At 29.1% G+C, this 17,324-nt stretch overlaps 1 protein-coding gene across 3 annotated transcripts; it reads right to left on the minus strand.

Annotated features, from left to right (window-relative positions):
* Positions 1–89: 89 nt before the first annotated feature.
* On the minus strand, positions 90–6,048 carry LOC100789854 (E3 ubiquitin-protein ligase MARCHF7). Of its 3 annotated transcripts, XM_003553500.5 has the most exons (8): positions 5,798–6,047; positions 4,541–4,978; positions 3,150–3,312; positions 2,197–2,476; positions 2,037–2,109; positions 1,871–1,961; positions 1,706–1,785; positions 90–1,206 (listed from the first exon to the last, which is right to left on the minus strand). In XM_003553500.5, the coding sequence occupies exons 1-8, from the start codon at positions 5,879–5,881 to the stop codon at positions 1,063–1,065; spliced, it is 1,353 nt and encodes a 450-aa protein (XP_003553548.1). In that variant the 5' UTR covers positions 5,882–6,047; the 3' UTR covers positions 90–1,062. The 3 variants fall into 3 exon arrangements, with proteins under 3 accessions (XP_003553548.1, XP_014626881.1, XP_025982760.1); XM_014771395.3 differs by lacking the exon at positions 1,706–1,785 and having other exon boundaries at positions 5,798–6,048; XM_026126975.2 differs by lacking the exon at positions 4,541–4,978.
* Between the last annotated feature and the right edge of the window lie 11,276 nt (positions 6,049–17,324).

Here is a 17,324-nt window from a genome sequence, read left to right on the forward strand (position 1 = left end):
TTGCATGAAGCTGAATGCCATGTCGTGTGTGCTGATATTCGAATTGATGTGCGTGTGAAGCTCAATATGTGATAAATTTATTGTTTGACACTAATGGGAACTAAAAATTTTAAGTTTTTAGTTGCATTGCAAGTGAAATAGAGAGAAAAGAAAGACAAGTGAGAAATTGATAAGAATAGAAATAAAAGAAATGTGGTAGAGAAGATGTATTTATGAGAAGAAAAAAGAGGTGAATTTTTTTCTTTTTGTTAGCTTATTCAAATGGAAGTGTAGGTGGAAATAAATAAATAAATTTAATTAATTAATTTAGAATTAATATATTTAATTTAAGAGACTTTGGACATGAAGTGCAAAATTAATGATAAAGAATTAAAAATTAAATATTTAGAATTTCATAAAATTAAGCAGGGATAACTATTTGGGCGTTCAATTTTAATCATGATTACTAAATTTACTTTCTAAACGTTTCCCCTTGCTTATCCAATCGATGACAAATTCTGAAATAAGGCATGGAGTTGGGGTGAATTATGACAGCAACTAACAAGTTCATGAAAAATACAATGGCGAACCAACAATAAAAAATCATTAAACAGTACCATTATTCTGTTTTATTGCCATCATTAATTATTCTGGTTGTATAGCATAGAAGATAGCATATAGAGAAGGCAACCAAAATAGACATATCACATATGTATTCATCTTTTCAACCATCTTTATAGTACAAAATCCTTTGTGTTCCCCTAAAATTGTACACAAACCATCTTTCTTTATCTTTTCACCTACAGGATTTGCTCAGAAGTTTCTTGGCCTCACAGTTACAACTGGCTTTGAGTCAGCGGTCTCAACTCTCAAGGAATGTGATACTTGTGTATTCTCGCGAGTACCACGGAGTCAAAAAAGGGTGTAATGTGCTTAAATTAACTAGTCCATACATTATATTTTTATGTACAGCTAAACACCATCAATATCAAAGTATATTCTACATCAGCTCACATGCACTGCATTATTTTCATGATGTTGAGAATCGGTCAAAGCTTGGTGAGTGGTCGCAGATGAATATGATTAATGAGGCAGCACCACCTCTTGGGAACCAAGCCATCGTCTTCTCCACTTCAAAAACTCAATAAGAATATAAGCTCCACACATCACAGCTCCAAACCCAGTAAATGTAGCAAGTAGGATGGATAGAACGGCTTCCTTATTAAGCTGTTGTGCCACCAATGTATCAAAATAATTGACATTAGAGATGGAAAATTTTGACATTTTTTTTTTCAATGCAATTCGAAAACACTAAATTGAAACCCACTGATATACTATTATTATCTACATTTAACTTTCTTTTTATATTATTAAGTTATAGGTGTGAAATATTTACCGATTTTATCTTCATCAAAGAACCTACTTGATCACTTTTAGCGAGATTTTTTCTCTCAATTACGTATTTTCTATCCACAAGATTTAAATCTAAAACTTTCTTAGAAATTGCCTGTTGGAGTCCAATTTCACTTGAACCTAACATAATGTTTGATTTACATTTAACTAATTAGCATTAAGCTTACTGACCATGCTTCTATGCCTTCAACAAAGTTTTGCAAATAATCATTTGTTTTTATGGCCTAAACTTTGAATGCAACATGTCCACTTAGGCTAGAGGAGTTAACAGAGAAAGGGGGTGAAGGGGGAAAAACACACAATATTTCCTTACCAGTGAATAGAAAAGACGTCCAGCCAGAACCACCATAACAAACTGGGCAATTGCATAAACCCAAACATGTTCACACGTCACTAAGAACAAATTTGGGGGAATCAGTGCAATACCAAAGGCAGAATTCAAATGTCTAGTGTTGTCTAAAAGTAGAGAAAGTCCTACCCATAATTGTGGATGTCATGCTTGCAAGTAGACCTAGTATACATGAAAAAGGGAGAGAAATGGCAACGGCACCAGATCCCATACTTGAAACCTGCCCGACAATGATATCATCATTAGGAATTCATAGACACCAAAGGGAACATTATCAAAGAATATTAATACTTACAAGTAGCTGCTCAAGAAAACAAAAGTATGCCAGCATGTTGATGATCACAAGAATGGGGACATTTTGCCAAACCCTGTGAAAGTTCTATAAATCATTATTAAATGATATAGAAATATTTTCAGATAATGAATACTTAATAAAAACATTGGTTTCTCCTTGCCTGTATTGTTGGCTTCTACTCCTTGTCAAGTAAAGTGTCTGGCCATTTAGAACTCGTAGAAGAGTGACGGGTAGGTTCTGAACTTCCTGCTTGCACACATCGCATGTTCTGTTGCCTTTAATGCTAAACCATTTAACTGCACATTCTTGGTGTGCCAGTGCAAGTTCACCTTTGCAGCTGCACTCCATTTTAAGGGTATCAGAACCTTCTCCCAATTCTATCAAACAAATTCTGCAGACGGCTTCTTCTTCAGGAATATCTTCCCCATCCTCGTTTTCGACTGAACAAGAATATTCATAAGCACAAGATGGTTATCGATAAAGCTTAATCTGGATGCCCAACTCCTAGCCAATAACTGCTATTTTCACATGGGGAAAAATGAAAATTCTTCATAAAAAAATGTTAAAGAAATTCTGTTTTAAAATTTCAAAAATTTAAATTTTTCATGAAATTTCACATGCGAAAAAATGAAAATTCTTCATGAAATTTCACATTTTTAGTTATTTAAAATTCTATTTTAAAATTTTAAAAATTTAAATTATTCATAAAAAATATATAAAAAAATATTTAAACACACCCTAGAAAAATCCTATAAATCTTAGATAAATTCTCTATCCAAACGCACTCTTAGAAAAATCCTATAAATCTTAGATAAATTCTCTATCCAAACGCACTCTTAGAAAAATCCTATAAATCTTTGTCTCTAAGATAATAAGATGGAATGCTAGAATTGTTATGAAATGCACAAACTCGTAATTGGAAATTGTAGGACAACATTTGAGTTTAGGTATTTAATGTTTTTGAAAATTGGTTCACCTCCAACCAATTCACATAGGCCTAGCATACATAGAGGTAGATTTTTCATCCATCCCTTTTTGACTTTTATGCCACAAAAGTGGCTTTACGGTTTGAGGTTTCACACTTTATTACACAAGCAAGAAAAAGAGAGTTACTGGTGTCGTCAGGTGGAGATTTCGTAGATGTTGTGGCAATACTCCTTGCCAACCGTGGTGTGGTAGGAACAATACGAAACATGGCACCTACGTATGTGTTGCCATCTTCGGTAAGCACAGGAACTGAACGGGAACGATGCATCGGTAACTGCTGTCCTTTTTTCTGTAAAAGGAGGAAAGAATGAATCAGATAAAAGTGGATAAAAAATTATCTTGGAGACATCAAATATCCATATTCAATTATGATTTGGGAAGGAATAGAAGGGCATAGAAATAACATTTGCTTTTTAAAATTAGCATAGCAAACTATAGATAGTATTACAGATGTTAGTGTAACATGCATAAAAAACTATGAAAGGTTGAATGGGCTGGAATTGAAGAATGCATCTGATGAAGAAGGCAATTTTTAGTGAATTGGATGATTTTAAGTAAGAGTTTTATTTTGATCCACTGCCACCTTTTTCCACCAACATTCAATCGCATGCTGTCATATTAAATCAGTGTGATTTCTCAGGTAATTGTAATCTCAGCCAAACTCTCCAATAACGTGTCAACATATTATTAGATGCCAGTGCAGAAAAGAATTTTTTTATCCTAATGGTATATCAAAATTAATATGTCACCTAGGTACCGAATTTGTGTATTTGAAACTGACTATTATACTATTATACAGAACTTAATGCCAAACTCCTCCCAATAGAATGAATGGATGATCAACAGAGGCAAACGGATTGGCTGACTCAACTATACCACAAGCAAAATGAAATTATCATTGAAATTGATATTTTAAAAGGTGTGCAGCAGTGCAGGTGTTAATGCAATGCTCTGTGAGCTTGATCTGTTAAGTATTAAAATTGCTGCCAATTATTAAAAAAATAAATAAGTTATGATACACTTGACAAATTTGAACTGAAGAGATGTTAGGTGCATGTTACATGAATTCTGAAATAGTAGGATAGTAAGCAGACTTTTGAAACTGATGATGCAGAGGAAACAAATGCTGAAAGAACCATATCTATAGTAACAAACTAACAATACAGCATCTGTTTTACTGGTTTAAATTTGGATACTTTATTGACCGCCTTCACAAACAAATTTTGGAATAGAAGCTAGATGCATGTCAAAAAACAAGAAAAAAAAATGAGAGTGAGAGTGAATTCCAGATTTCTAATAAAGCCAACATCTAGTAATATGTATGCTAATTGTAAATAATGCACGTGTTACACACAATTTCATCATAAAAAAGCTACACAAAGCATGGTTAGAAGCATCCCAAGTTAGAAATGCCTTTTCCCAGAATGATTTTCCACTTTATTGTATGAAAATTTATTTTAAATAGCTAAATGTGATCATTACAGTGCAACCATAGTATAAGTTGCAAAGACACTCACAACATGTGTTGCTGGGTAGGAAATGTTCCCTCCATGCTCAGACTCCTGATTTGACTGAGCAATTGGAGTGACAGGTAGGGATGATATTTTCTTCCCATTAGGTGATGATGTTCTTGAAATAATAGGATCTTGCAGTCGTTCTGGGGGTGAACCTTCAAGTGCTGGGATGGATGCCTCTTCAACATCTGAACAAGTGTTGTGAAATTTAAAACTGAGCTTGGGAATAAGAGTTTTAGTAGTTGATTCATTTTTGGTTGAAGAAGGAACTTGGAACTCATTTATTTGGCTTCTAAGAGATGGAGTTGGAGGTTTGCTTGTTCTAAAAAATTCCTCTCTTGTTTCATCTAGCGTTCTTGTGGGTATCTCGGTAAGGCTTTTACTTCTCCCATGTGTATGTCTACTAGGGAGTTCCTCAGTTATTTCGGATGGCTCTACATCCTACACATCAAGAAGCCAAAATGAACTTTCATTAAAAATATAGGAGAAACATTACTTACCAAGCTGTAAAATAGTAAATCTCAAAGTTATACACACATATTTTCGCAACAAAACATAGTTTTCCCTATTTTTAGCTTATGCATGTATATTCTATAAGTATAGAAGAGACATGCTAACTGCTAAGAAGGTAGGCGTTAACATGATGTGGCTTTATGTAAGAGTTTTTCTATCTCGTGTATTCTGAACTGATCACTGCTTATGTGACAGAGGGCTATGTTAATAGAACCATACAGGTCACCAATGAATTGCCATTCAATATAACTATAGATGTTTTACTAATTTAGTTTGACCTAGCAACAGACACTACAAAATCATGAAAATCTTCAGAAGACAATATTGTCTATGCTTGATGAGTAATTGGATGCTTTGATTGGCCAGATTTTCAGCCTGAGCTAGTTCTGAAATTCCTATTACTTCCATAAATTCAATGAAATAACTCCTAAGAAACAATATCTGCTTGGCCAAATGAGGCAGCTTTGTGTACAACTAAAATTAGATATAGAGAAGACCAAAGCAAAATCATTCGTTAGAAACAGTGGAGATGATGATCATTGATCATTGTACAAAGGTATGAACTGATAAATACTCATGTGAATTCTAGTAAAAAAACTAATGTTCTAAAAGTTTTTAGTTTGAACACTAAAAACTATTGAAAGAACATGCATGATGAAGAAAGTGTTAGCTTAGCCTTAGAGTAAAACAAAGAAAATTAAAAATAGGCAACTGAAGGAAGTGGAAAACATAATAGTAAAATAGTACCTTTTGAATTGGGTTATAAGCTCTACTAGAACTAGAAGTGCCTTGGTCATTAATCTTGGGAAAGTGATGTGCTTCAGTGGCCATATATGAAGGGGTTCAGCGGAAAACCCACAAAGAGTTTGAGCTGACTGTATTTTGCAGAAAAGAATGGCGAAATCTTGCTGCGATCATTGGAGCAGGAAAGAAGCATAAAGAGAATTTAGAAAAAGGAGAAGACAAGTGGCATAAAAAGCTTCAAGCATACATGTTTCAGCTTTTCTGGTTTTTTAAGGTGGGGCACAAAAGTAAAAAGTTAAGTGAGACTATGCTAACTAACTACACTCTTTATGAGTTCAATGGTTACGTGTATGTAAAAAATATGGCTATTTCATCTTAAATGATTGTTTGAACTATTTTAAAATAATTATTTTTAGATTTTTAATAAATAATTTATTTTTCTCTTATTTTATAATATTTCTAGAAAAAAAAATAATTACTCATTTAATTCTTATATATGTACAATGCTATGTTTGATAAAGTTAGATGAAACATTACAAGTTATGAACTATAAATTCAAGAGTTAGAACCTTCTAAACTAGCTCATTTAAATAAAAGTGTTTATTAAGATTAACTGATAAGTTAATTGATAAATGTTAAAAAATGCATAATGATATATTTAATATTTCTTATATTTTCGATAATTTATCATCTTAAAAAGTAGGCTTAAATATGTTTGTAGTTCTTTAAATTTGGGTAATTATTTTTTTAGTTCTTTTTATTTTTTTAATCCCTCAAATTTTTGAAAAGTTACTTTTAGTCTCTCTTTATTCAATGTGTTCATGAATTTCCAATTCATAATGATTTTTAAACGTCAATTTTTTTTTTTGAAAAATGATTTTTGATAATTTTAAACCATCATAATATTTGACTCGAATGGTCTCGTGACTATTTTTTTTACATATTCAACTGGTTTTAAAGAAGACAAATAAAAAGATAGATGTAGAATTGTCGCGATTTTTTTTTTACATATTGTGGTTGTTTTAAATTGACACAAATAATTTTTAAAGAAATTAAATTAAAAAAAATTATAGTGAGGAATCGTCACGAATTGTGACACCATTAATAGAAAGAATGAGGCCGACTAAATGTAACTTTTTAAAAATTTGAGGAACTAATAAAATAAATTCTCTTTGAAGGACTAAAAGAATAATTAATCAAATCTAAAGGATTAAAAACATATTTAAGCCTAACAAGTATGATAATAATTTTATATTATAAAAGAATAATAAAAGTTTGGTGATTTTGCTCATATTGTTTAAAATTAATTTTTTAATAAATTAATATTGTTTTAAATCAAAATTTTCCTTTTGTTGAAAAAAAAGATATAATTAAATAAAATAAACTTATATTGTTTAAAATCAATTTTTTATTAATAGTCTTATTTTAAAAAAATAAAAATTGTATTTTCTTTATAAATTTGATTTTTTATCAACTTTTTTAGTGACCAAATGTTTTGAATAAAACTAAAAAATGTATTAATTTATTAAAATAAATAGTTTAACATTAAACAAAATAATACAAAAAGTATAATTCCAAATTTCATAATAACTAAGAAAATAAATATGACATCTAGTGTTTGTAAGAATGTTAAAATATGTAAAAGAGTTTTTAAATTGAATAAATGGGTTAAAAAGAAGTTTAAATAAATTATTTCAGATAAAATTGAGAAGAAAATAAAGTTGATTACTTATAAGTTAGCTTATTTTTCATAAGTTACACAAAAAGTAGTATGTTATTTGAAGTAGTTTATAGAAAACAAACTACTAAAATAAGTTCATGTACCAAATAAGTTTTGGATAAAATAACTTATAAAAACATCTACAATGAGAGTTGCTTAATAGATTTCTTAAAAAAATATTATTTTAATATGCTATATGTGATTTTGAGTTGTTTAAAATTAGATAGAGTTATTTATATAAATAATTATTGCTCACGAGTTATTTAGCTTGTATTAAACAACTTATAAAAATACACATTGAAGAGAAAATTGAGTTGACATAAACTAGGTTGTTTATATGAACATACTCTAAATTGGTCAAATAAACTTATAAGCTTTTCAAAACTGTTCCCATTGTTAACTTAACTCAAAGTTTACATAAAATTCTATCATAATAATATTAACAATTTAAGGATTAATTAAGAGAAAATAAATTTCAAAAGGTGTTTTTATAAGTGCTGCTACCCGGTGACGCGGCAATAACAATTTAATTAAAATGTGTTAATTGTGGGGAAAAGAATTATTTTTAAAATAATAATAATAATTTAAGGATTAATTAAGAGAAAATAAAAGTTCAAAAGGTTTATTTTTAAGAATTTAATTAGATTATACTAATTGTACATTAAAAAACATAAGTTTACAAAAAATAACATGGAATAGTGTAAAAAAAATTACACTATCATTTAATTACATATATTATTGAATTTTATAATATTTTTTACAGTTATATTTAGGATAATTATTAATTTATTAATAGTATGACTTACCTTCTTAGTAAATAAAAATTCAACGTTATGTATGAAGAGCAAAACAAATTAAAGTAGATATAATTTGGCCCAATAGTGAGCGGAAATATGGGCGCATGTGATGGGGTTGTTTTATTTTTGTACGTTATCTATTTGGAAAAGAAGATATATTATATTATGAAACATTCTCAATATTTCATTTATCTTCATTACAGTTTTTAATGGAAAATTTGTAAATCCTTTCTTCATATCGTTTTCATTACAAGTTTTTAAGGACTTCCATTCAACGCCGATAGATCCTAAACATTGGATGAAGTTTTTTCAGTCTTGGTCTTCGTGATTGGCTCCAATTCAACCTTACAACTAATGCTTTTCCTCAAATTGGAACTGGAAACACCCTTTTTAGGGTTACCACCTATCATCTTTGTGGTGACAGAAATAGATTGGTTTTCACCAATTCTTCAAAATTTCCCAATTCTCTCATATATTATATTTTAGGACAATTTCAGTTTATTTCTCGTAAGCTAAGGAAAACCATATCCTCATATGTTCAAGATACAAGTTTTTTACATGGATACCATTTGATGAAAGGTTTGCGTGTGGAGGAGAGATGGGTGGGAGGAAACGGTGTTGATAGAGGGAGAAGTGAAGAGGTACTTTGAAAGGAGATATGTGGAGGATATGAAAAGTAGACCAAAGTTTGATGGTGTTAACTTCCACAAATTTCAAGTGGTGACAATTTGATGCTCATAGTGGATTTTAAAAGAAGATGAAGTGAAATAAGTAATTTGAAATTGTGGTAATGACAAAAGTCTGGGTCTCGATGGTTTCATTTTCCTTTTTATTAAGGAGTTTTGGGAGACCATGAAAGTAGAAGTAATGAGATTTTCAAGGGAGTTGCATAGAAATGGTGTCTTGCCTAGAGATATCAACTCTTCCTTCATTTCTCTTATTGCCAAGTGTGATAATCTAGAATTATTAGTTGACTTTAGACCTATTTCCCTTGTTGGTTGGTTGTATAAAATTATAGCCAAAATCCCAGCTATAGGCTTAAAAGAGTATTGGATGGAGTGACTGATCATAGGCAAAGTGTTTTTCTTGGTGGTAGACAACTTCTACATAGTGTGTTGACAGCTAATGAGGTGGTGGATGATGTTACACGAAAGATAAAAAATACTTCATTTTTTAAGTAGATTTTGAAAAAGCTTATTAATAACTGTTAAATAATTGTATTTTAATAATAGAAAATGAAGCAAAATTGTCTTTAAAATAATTATTTAGCAGTTATTTGTGCTCAAATGTTAAAGAATTAATATTTCGTTGAATTTTGGCTGCAAATATAAAAACTGGAGGTGTTATAAGCAAAAAGTGGAAAAAAACAAAGAAAAAAAAGAAGAAATAAAAAAAGGTCCAGCCTAGCCTCTCGCTTAGCGCGCAACTCGCGTTAAGCGAGATAAAAGACATAAGCACTAAGCGAGGTGTTAAGCATAAGAGTAAGAACTCGCGTTTAGCGCACAACACGCGTCTAGCGTGCACAATAGTAACAAAGCGCGCTAAGCGCGCAGCACGCGCTAGCGCACGATCCAACAAAAGCAGCACGCGCTAAGCGAGAGGAGTTCACTAAGCGCACGATCTGATTGCACTAAGCGAAGAGTGTCGCGCTAAGCGAGCCTACGAAGGCACTAAGCGAGGTGTTAAGCATAAGAGTCAGAACTCGCATTTAGCGCACAACACGAGCCTAGCGTGCACAATAGTAACAAAACACGCTAAGCGCGCAGCACGCGCTAAGCTCACGATCCAACAGAAGCAGCACGCACTAAGCCAGAGGAGTTCACTAAGTGCATGATCTGAACGCACTAAGCGAGGAGTGTCGCGCTAAGCGAGCCTACGAAGGCCCAAAGCCCACTTCAACAGCTATAAATAAAGAGTCTGGCCAAGGGAAAACAACATATCGAATCTCAGAGCACACTCTCCTTACTACCTAAAGCATCCTGAGAACTCTTCTTCTCTTTTCTTCTATCATCTTTATTTCTTTCTTTCACCCCCTCTCATTGTAAAGCCCTAATAGCCATGAGTGGCTAATCCCCTAGTTAGGATCTGGCTGGCCTAAAAGCCAACGATGTATGATGTACTTCTCATATTTATCAATGCAACATGAGTCCTTTCCAGGTTTTTCTATTCTATTATCTTTTCTATTTCTCTCTTGCATTCTCATCTTTATATTTTTTTAGGAGTTAGACACTCGGGAGAGGGTAACTTCTAATTAAGGTCTAAAGAAAGTATGTATGAATCAGTTTTAGGGGTTAGACACTCGGAAGAGGGTAACTTCTAATAGAACAAAAAGAAAGCGTTTCATAAGAAAATCATTACTAGACATAGAATGATAGTTTTATGCCCATGCATTTATGCGAACATCTAGAATTTAGACTTCATGCATTTTATTTATTGAATCTTTTCAAAGGGATTTGGAAGATAGATAAATAAAATAGGCTTATCATCGTGAGGAATCGGGGGCAAGTGAATGAATAGATGTGGGTAGAATAGATCCAATTGAATTGATAAAGAAAAATCCTAAACTCATACATCTTAGGCAGAAAAGGCATGCTAGGTCCTAACACTTGCATTTCATTGAATTTCCTTTTCTTAATTGTCTGCTTTTAATTCTCTTGCTTTTTATTACTTATAATTCACTCTTATCATTTCCTATTTTTTTTCTCCTACCTCTCTCTTTAACTTTATTTTCCTTATAAGTTAAAAAGTTTCCAAGATAAATACAACACAAAATTCCTGTGAAAATCGACATTCGAACTTCCGAGACTTTATTACTTGGACATTTGATACACTTGCATAACGCCTAACACCTATGACTCGGTATCTTGGGATTTTCTTGTGTATATGTTGCGTAGACTAGGCTTTCATGGAACCTAGATTTAATGGATTAAGGGATGTCTTGAATCCTCATAGGCATCAATGTTGGTGAATGGAAGCCTTACACAAGAATTTAAGTGTTCCAATTGTCTACGACAAGGGGATCTGTTGGCTCCATTTCTTTTCTTGGTTGTGACAGAGGGCTTGAATGGTTTAGTGAGGGAAACTAAAAATGAAATCCTTTTAAGGGATACTCAGTTGAAAATAATAATTGTGAAGTTAGCCTACTTAAATACACTGATGATACAATCTTCCTTAGTGAGGTAAATGTAAAGAATGTTTTCACTATAAAAGTTATTCTTAGATTGTTTGAATTAGTCTATGGACTAAGAGTAAGCTTTCATAAGAGTAGCTTTGGGGCTATAGGTGTGGAATTCTCTCTATGCCCTTTGCCTACATAGGATTGCCTATTAGGGCTAATCTTAGGAAGGTGGAGATGTAACAACCTGTTATTAGAAAATTTGAAAAAAGATTGACTCTTTAAAAACATAAACACATTTCTTTTGGGGGAAGGTATGTTTGATAAATTTGGTGTTATCATCATTGTCAATTTTGTTTATTTCCTTCTTTAGGATTCTTAAGGAATTTTGCTCTAGACTTAGGAATTCAAAGAAGATTCTTGTGGGGTGAAAGTGAGGATAGTAAAAAAAATTGCTTGAGTGAAGTGAAAGGGCATATGCAAAAGTAAGAAGTTAGGTGGTCTTGGAGTGAAAGGCATTGCGGTTTTTAATGAGGCCTTATTGAAAAAATGGCAGGGAATCTTTTCCACAATAATGATAGGGGGTTTGGAAGGAGGTAATTAATGCAAAATATGAAGGTTGACAAGGTCTCTTGAGAGGGGAGGGTTTTAACTTGGAGAGTTTGTGGTGGAGAGATTTAAAAAAGGTGTGGTGGTGGTGATAGGGAAAATTGGTTTGAGAAAGGAATTCAGTGAAAAATTAGGGTGGGGTATAAAGCTAGATTTTGGGTGGGCTCTTGGTTGGAAGGAAAATGTTTGATGAATTTGTTTCCGAGACTATTCCTTGTCTCAGAACAAAAGGAGGAGGTGATAGGAGACATGGGTGTCTTCAAAATCAATGTCCATTCTATAAAAAAATCCTTCACTTTAACATTATTAGTTCTGTCGAAATAGTTAATTGTTTTGGGAAGACAAAACTAGAAGAAATATGGAAACGTGAAGATGAAAGTTCTTAGGCAAGGGGTGTAGCTATGTTTAAGCTTAAGAAACTGTGTCTCTATGAAGTTGTGATATTAAAAGTTCATTAGCCGAAAATTCTTTAGTTCTAGATATATGTTACATGACTTCCTTTTTCAGCTTTACATAGGGGGACAATTGAAATGTCAAATTAAAAAAAAATGTATAATACAGAGTATTTGAGTTTGTACTATCACTTTTAACTTGCTTACACGAGGAAACAAATCTGCATGAGTAGCAAGTAAACAAAAAATAAAAAACAGTATATTCTGCAATCGTTTATTAATACTAATAAAGTGAGAAGTTTAATTACATCGTTTTCAAAACAAGTTTTTAGACAAAAATTATCGAAGTTTTATTAAGTCACACCAAAACTTTTCAATTTTTAGCCCAGTAAATATTTGCAAATTTTCAAGTTTTATCAGCCAGGGAAGAGAAAGAAGAAGAGGAAGAGGAGACGCCTATAATGCTATGTGTGTGGGTAATGAGTAAGAAGATGAGGAAAAGAGGAAGAGGAGGACACATACTATGTGCGTGTGTAACTGAGCAAAAGCCCAGAAAATTAAGGGATGATTGGATAAGATTGGATGAGAAATAAATATGTTTTATTTTTATTTTTCTTTTAAAGATTAAACGTTAAATTACTATAATAATCTAACTAAAATAGAAGAATTGAATGGATTTTCTTGTCCAAAATTTATGATGTAGAGTGCTAGGATGCTCCAAAAGAGGTGAGAGTATGGTACCAAACTCATATATATATATATATATATGAGTGAATTTAATATTTATGTATTAATGGTGTATAATTCTTTATATATATATATATATATATATATATATATATATATATATATAATATGAAATTAATAAAATAAATATTTTTCTCTTAACATGATTTATTTTATACTTAAAAACAATAATAAATTTATGAAAAATTTTCAATGAGAAAAAATTTAATTTATAATATTTTCATAAAAGAAAAATATTATAACTTTTTTCAAAATATATCATCACAAAAGAAATTTAAGATACTCATATTTTTACAAAGGTTTGAAGCATTTTCTAATGACTACAACAAAAAATTACAACAACAAAAAAATGTTAAATTATTGGAAAAAAATATTTAAACCTTTTACAAATTATAATAACTTTCTACACATTTTTATATTTTAAATATATTGTATAGTTTTCTTAGTGTCAATACAATAAAAAAGTTAAAAAAACTAGGATGATAAAATTAATATCAATTTGTTCTCTCTTATAATTATTTTCATTCATTTTTTTTTTAAAAAAAACTATGGGAACAATTCCAATTTCTTTTATATGGGGCAAATATATATTTTTTAAAATATATTTAAATAAAAATTAAAATTTTGTGAGAACAATGGTCCTCAAGCATCGATCCATCATTGTCCAAAGACCAATTAGAATCCTAACCTTGAAGCACTCGTGAAGGGACACAAATAGAAAACTTGTTTTTATAAGGATACTACTATGATCGCTCCCTCTAAAACAAGTATTAGTAATATTTATTTTTTGACGGAACCAGTATTAGTATTATATTCATACAATAATTAATTAATTATACATAGAAATAAAAAATTTATCCGTTTGGAACCTGGCATTGCTCATTCTATTACCTTTATTGCGTGCCAGACCAGATTCGGTACACGGCAATTGGGTGTTTATAATATGGTTTGACTTATTTTTTTTAAAATAAATTATTTAAATCAAATATAAAATAAATATGTTTCAATTTAATTTGATTTAAATATAATATTAAATTCAAACCAAAACAAACCAATCTTTTTGATTTAATTTAATTTGGTTTCATGATTTTTTATTTTTTTAATTTATTATTATAATTTAAATTTATTAAACTTACATAATTATTATATATGTTATATAATTTTAAAAATAATTTTTTCTTTATTAAATTTTGTTTAACATATTTTATAAAAATTATTATCTTTCATTTCTATTTAACATTAATATAAAATAATATACCAACTCTTCACTTCTATTATTATTTTTTTAAAAAAATGACAATACATCATTTTTAACATATGAAAGTAAAATTATATTTAAATAGAAATATATTTAAATCAATTCTAAAATTATGAGATAAAATTAAGTTTAAATATATTTTTTCTTTATAAATATACTAATTTTATTAATTATTCTGATATTTTTTTTACATAATATTTCTTATAATTTTTTAACGTGATTCTTGTAATATTTAAAATTTTAAACGTAAATTTGTCATATAACAATACTACTACTTATTAAAGTCATGAAAACATTTCGTAATAAAAAGGACTAAAAACTAAATATTTGAAAAGTACAAAAATAAAAAAAAAATATTTAGAAAAACTAAAAACAAAAATAATATATTTTAGGAAAATGTATTTAAACCATAAAATCAAGGATGAGCTAAAATTAGATGAGAAACATATTTCAATTTTCTAGAAAACATGCAAAAAAAGAATTGTTGGCACCAATAATTTAATACTTAAGTTTAGAATTCGATATTCAGTTTAAATATAAAATTACAATTAAAATTCTGAAATGGAGTTTTCCCATGAAGATGATTTAATTAGGAATTGGCAACTGGATAAATCTTGTCATTTTGGTTTCAGCATTTATCATAACTGTCACTCTCTCATTGGCTCAATGTGTCGGTGCATTGTGCGTCTACAGTAAACTCATCTCCACAACTGGACAGTACTACTGCATTAGCAAGTGGCATTCTATTTTTCTCAAATATATTTATAACAAAATTTACACCAGTTTTTATATAATTCAGATATAATTAAAAAATATTTATTGTTTTTTTCCTAATTATTCATATAACTGTCTTTGTTCTTTTATTTCCGTAACAGTAAGTAGAATTTGTTTCCCCCTTTTTCTATTGATAGCTTTTTCCCCGCTACTTTAATTATATGGAAGAACAACTTTCCTTGGTGAACTTAAATTTAATGTATACTAGGATATCAAATTTGATGAATGTTAATCAGTATTCTAAACTTAAGGAAATAAAAGAGGAGAATTTTTTGTTGACATGTGTAAAAATACATTTTCTTACGTTTTTTTAAATACATTTTCATATAATTTTAATAAAAAAATATTTTTAATTTCTTATCTAACGTTTTTAAAGTGCTTGTTTACTTATAAAAGAAATACTTATTAGCAAAACCCTTTCTTATTTACAATCTCTCAATGGTCAACACATTTAGATTTAAAATAAATTTTTAATCACTTCTATTTTTTAAGCCCGGGTAATATGCTATCGTATTATAAATTTAGAATATATAATTTAGAGTGAGACTCTCAATATTTTCTCTCTTTTATTATTTAAAAACATGTATATCAGACACTATCTTTCTAAATTATTGTTACACATAATGGTGTTGTTCGACTTGAATAAAATTGATTTCAGATGGTAGATGTAATCATTAAAAAAATGTCTATTATTTTTTTTTTTTAAAAATGTCTCTGTGTCCAGGAAAAAAGAATTATCTTAATTATATTTGTCTACTTTTCTTTTGTTTTTATCTGTATGTTTGATTTTCTTAATTATCATCTTTAGTATTTATGTTTAAATTAAATTTAGATATTTTTAAATATAAATTATAAAAAATTAGAAACAACTTTATATTATAATTTAAATTTTAAATTATTATTATAAATTTAAAGTATAATTTATAGATTAAAAGTATTTATTTATTATAATTTTTTTACTGCTATTATAAATTTTAATTATATAAAAAATGTTTATTCTATATAATAAATAGATAAAATACTAATTTACTAATAAAATATATTCAGATAAATTCGTACAAATTTCCTTCGCATCATTTATCCATGTTCTACGGAACAAGATCATTTCAATCCTCAATAAAAATTTCGTCCCCATAAAAACACTAGCTTGTTAGGTGTAATGTCTTTTTCTTCAAATACAAACACTAATATTCGGCAGCTTATGAATATAAGCTCAATAAAATCTTATGGACTATTTTTAAGATACTTTTTTAATTTCTCTTAATTACTCTCATAAACAGTTATCATAGTAAAAGATAAGTCTAAATAATCTATATATAAACTCTTCCAACAGAGTTTAAATTACATAATAATTTTTCAAACGTTAACTTTGTATCTACCCCGAAAAAAAAAACGTTAACTTTGTGCATTTTTTTTTACAGAATAACTTTGTACATCTTCTCTACTATTTATTCCACATTTCCATCAGCTATCTTCTTAAGAATCTAAATATCAATCATGGCAATGTAAAAGACAAGCATAGCAAACACAGTAATAGAAATAGCATTCAGAAAAAAAAAACATCATTTTTTTTAAATACATAAAAAAAACATTTTTTAAGACTATAAATATATTCTATGCGAGACAATTTTATTTAAGTATATATATGATCGTTATAGATAATAAAAAAATTTCTTTAATGTAATTATATTAAAAATACATTTGAAACTAAAAATATATAAAATTTGAATAACTATATTGGATGAGAGTGTTTATGGGATTTATTTTTAACGATTAGGATTTATTTTTTCAATTTTCAACAATAACATTTTTAAGAATGTTTCTTCGGTCTATTATTTTCATCTTTAGATTCTAAATTAATTTTTAATATTGTTTATAAAAAATATTGATAATTAAAAATAATTTTATATCATAATATAAATTATTTATCACAAGTATAAAATATAATTTTATATTATAAATTTTTATAATATGAAATAAATATTTATAATGTAGATTGCACAAATTAAAATACTAATAACTAAAAAGAAGTAATAAGATGGAAAAATGATTTTGTCCAATTATATTAATTTAATGTCATAATTTGTAATTCCATAATTATTGAGGACTTGTATGATT

This window comes from Glycine max, chromosome 19 (genome assembly GCF_000004515.6).
Source record: "Glycine max cultivar Williams 82 chromosome 19, Glycine_max_v4.0, whole genome shotgun sequence".
NCBI lineage: Eukaryota > Viridiplantae > Streptophyta > Magnoliopsida > Fabales > Fabaceae > Glycine > Glycine max.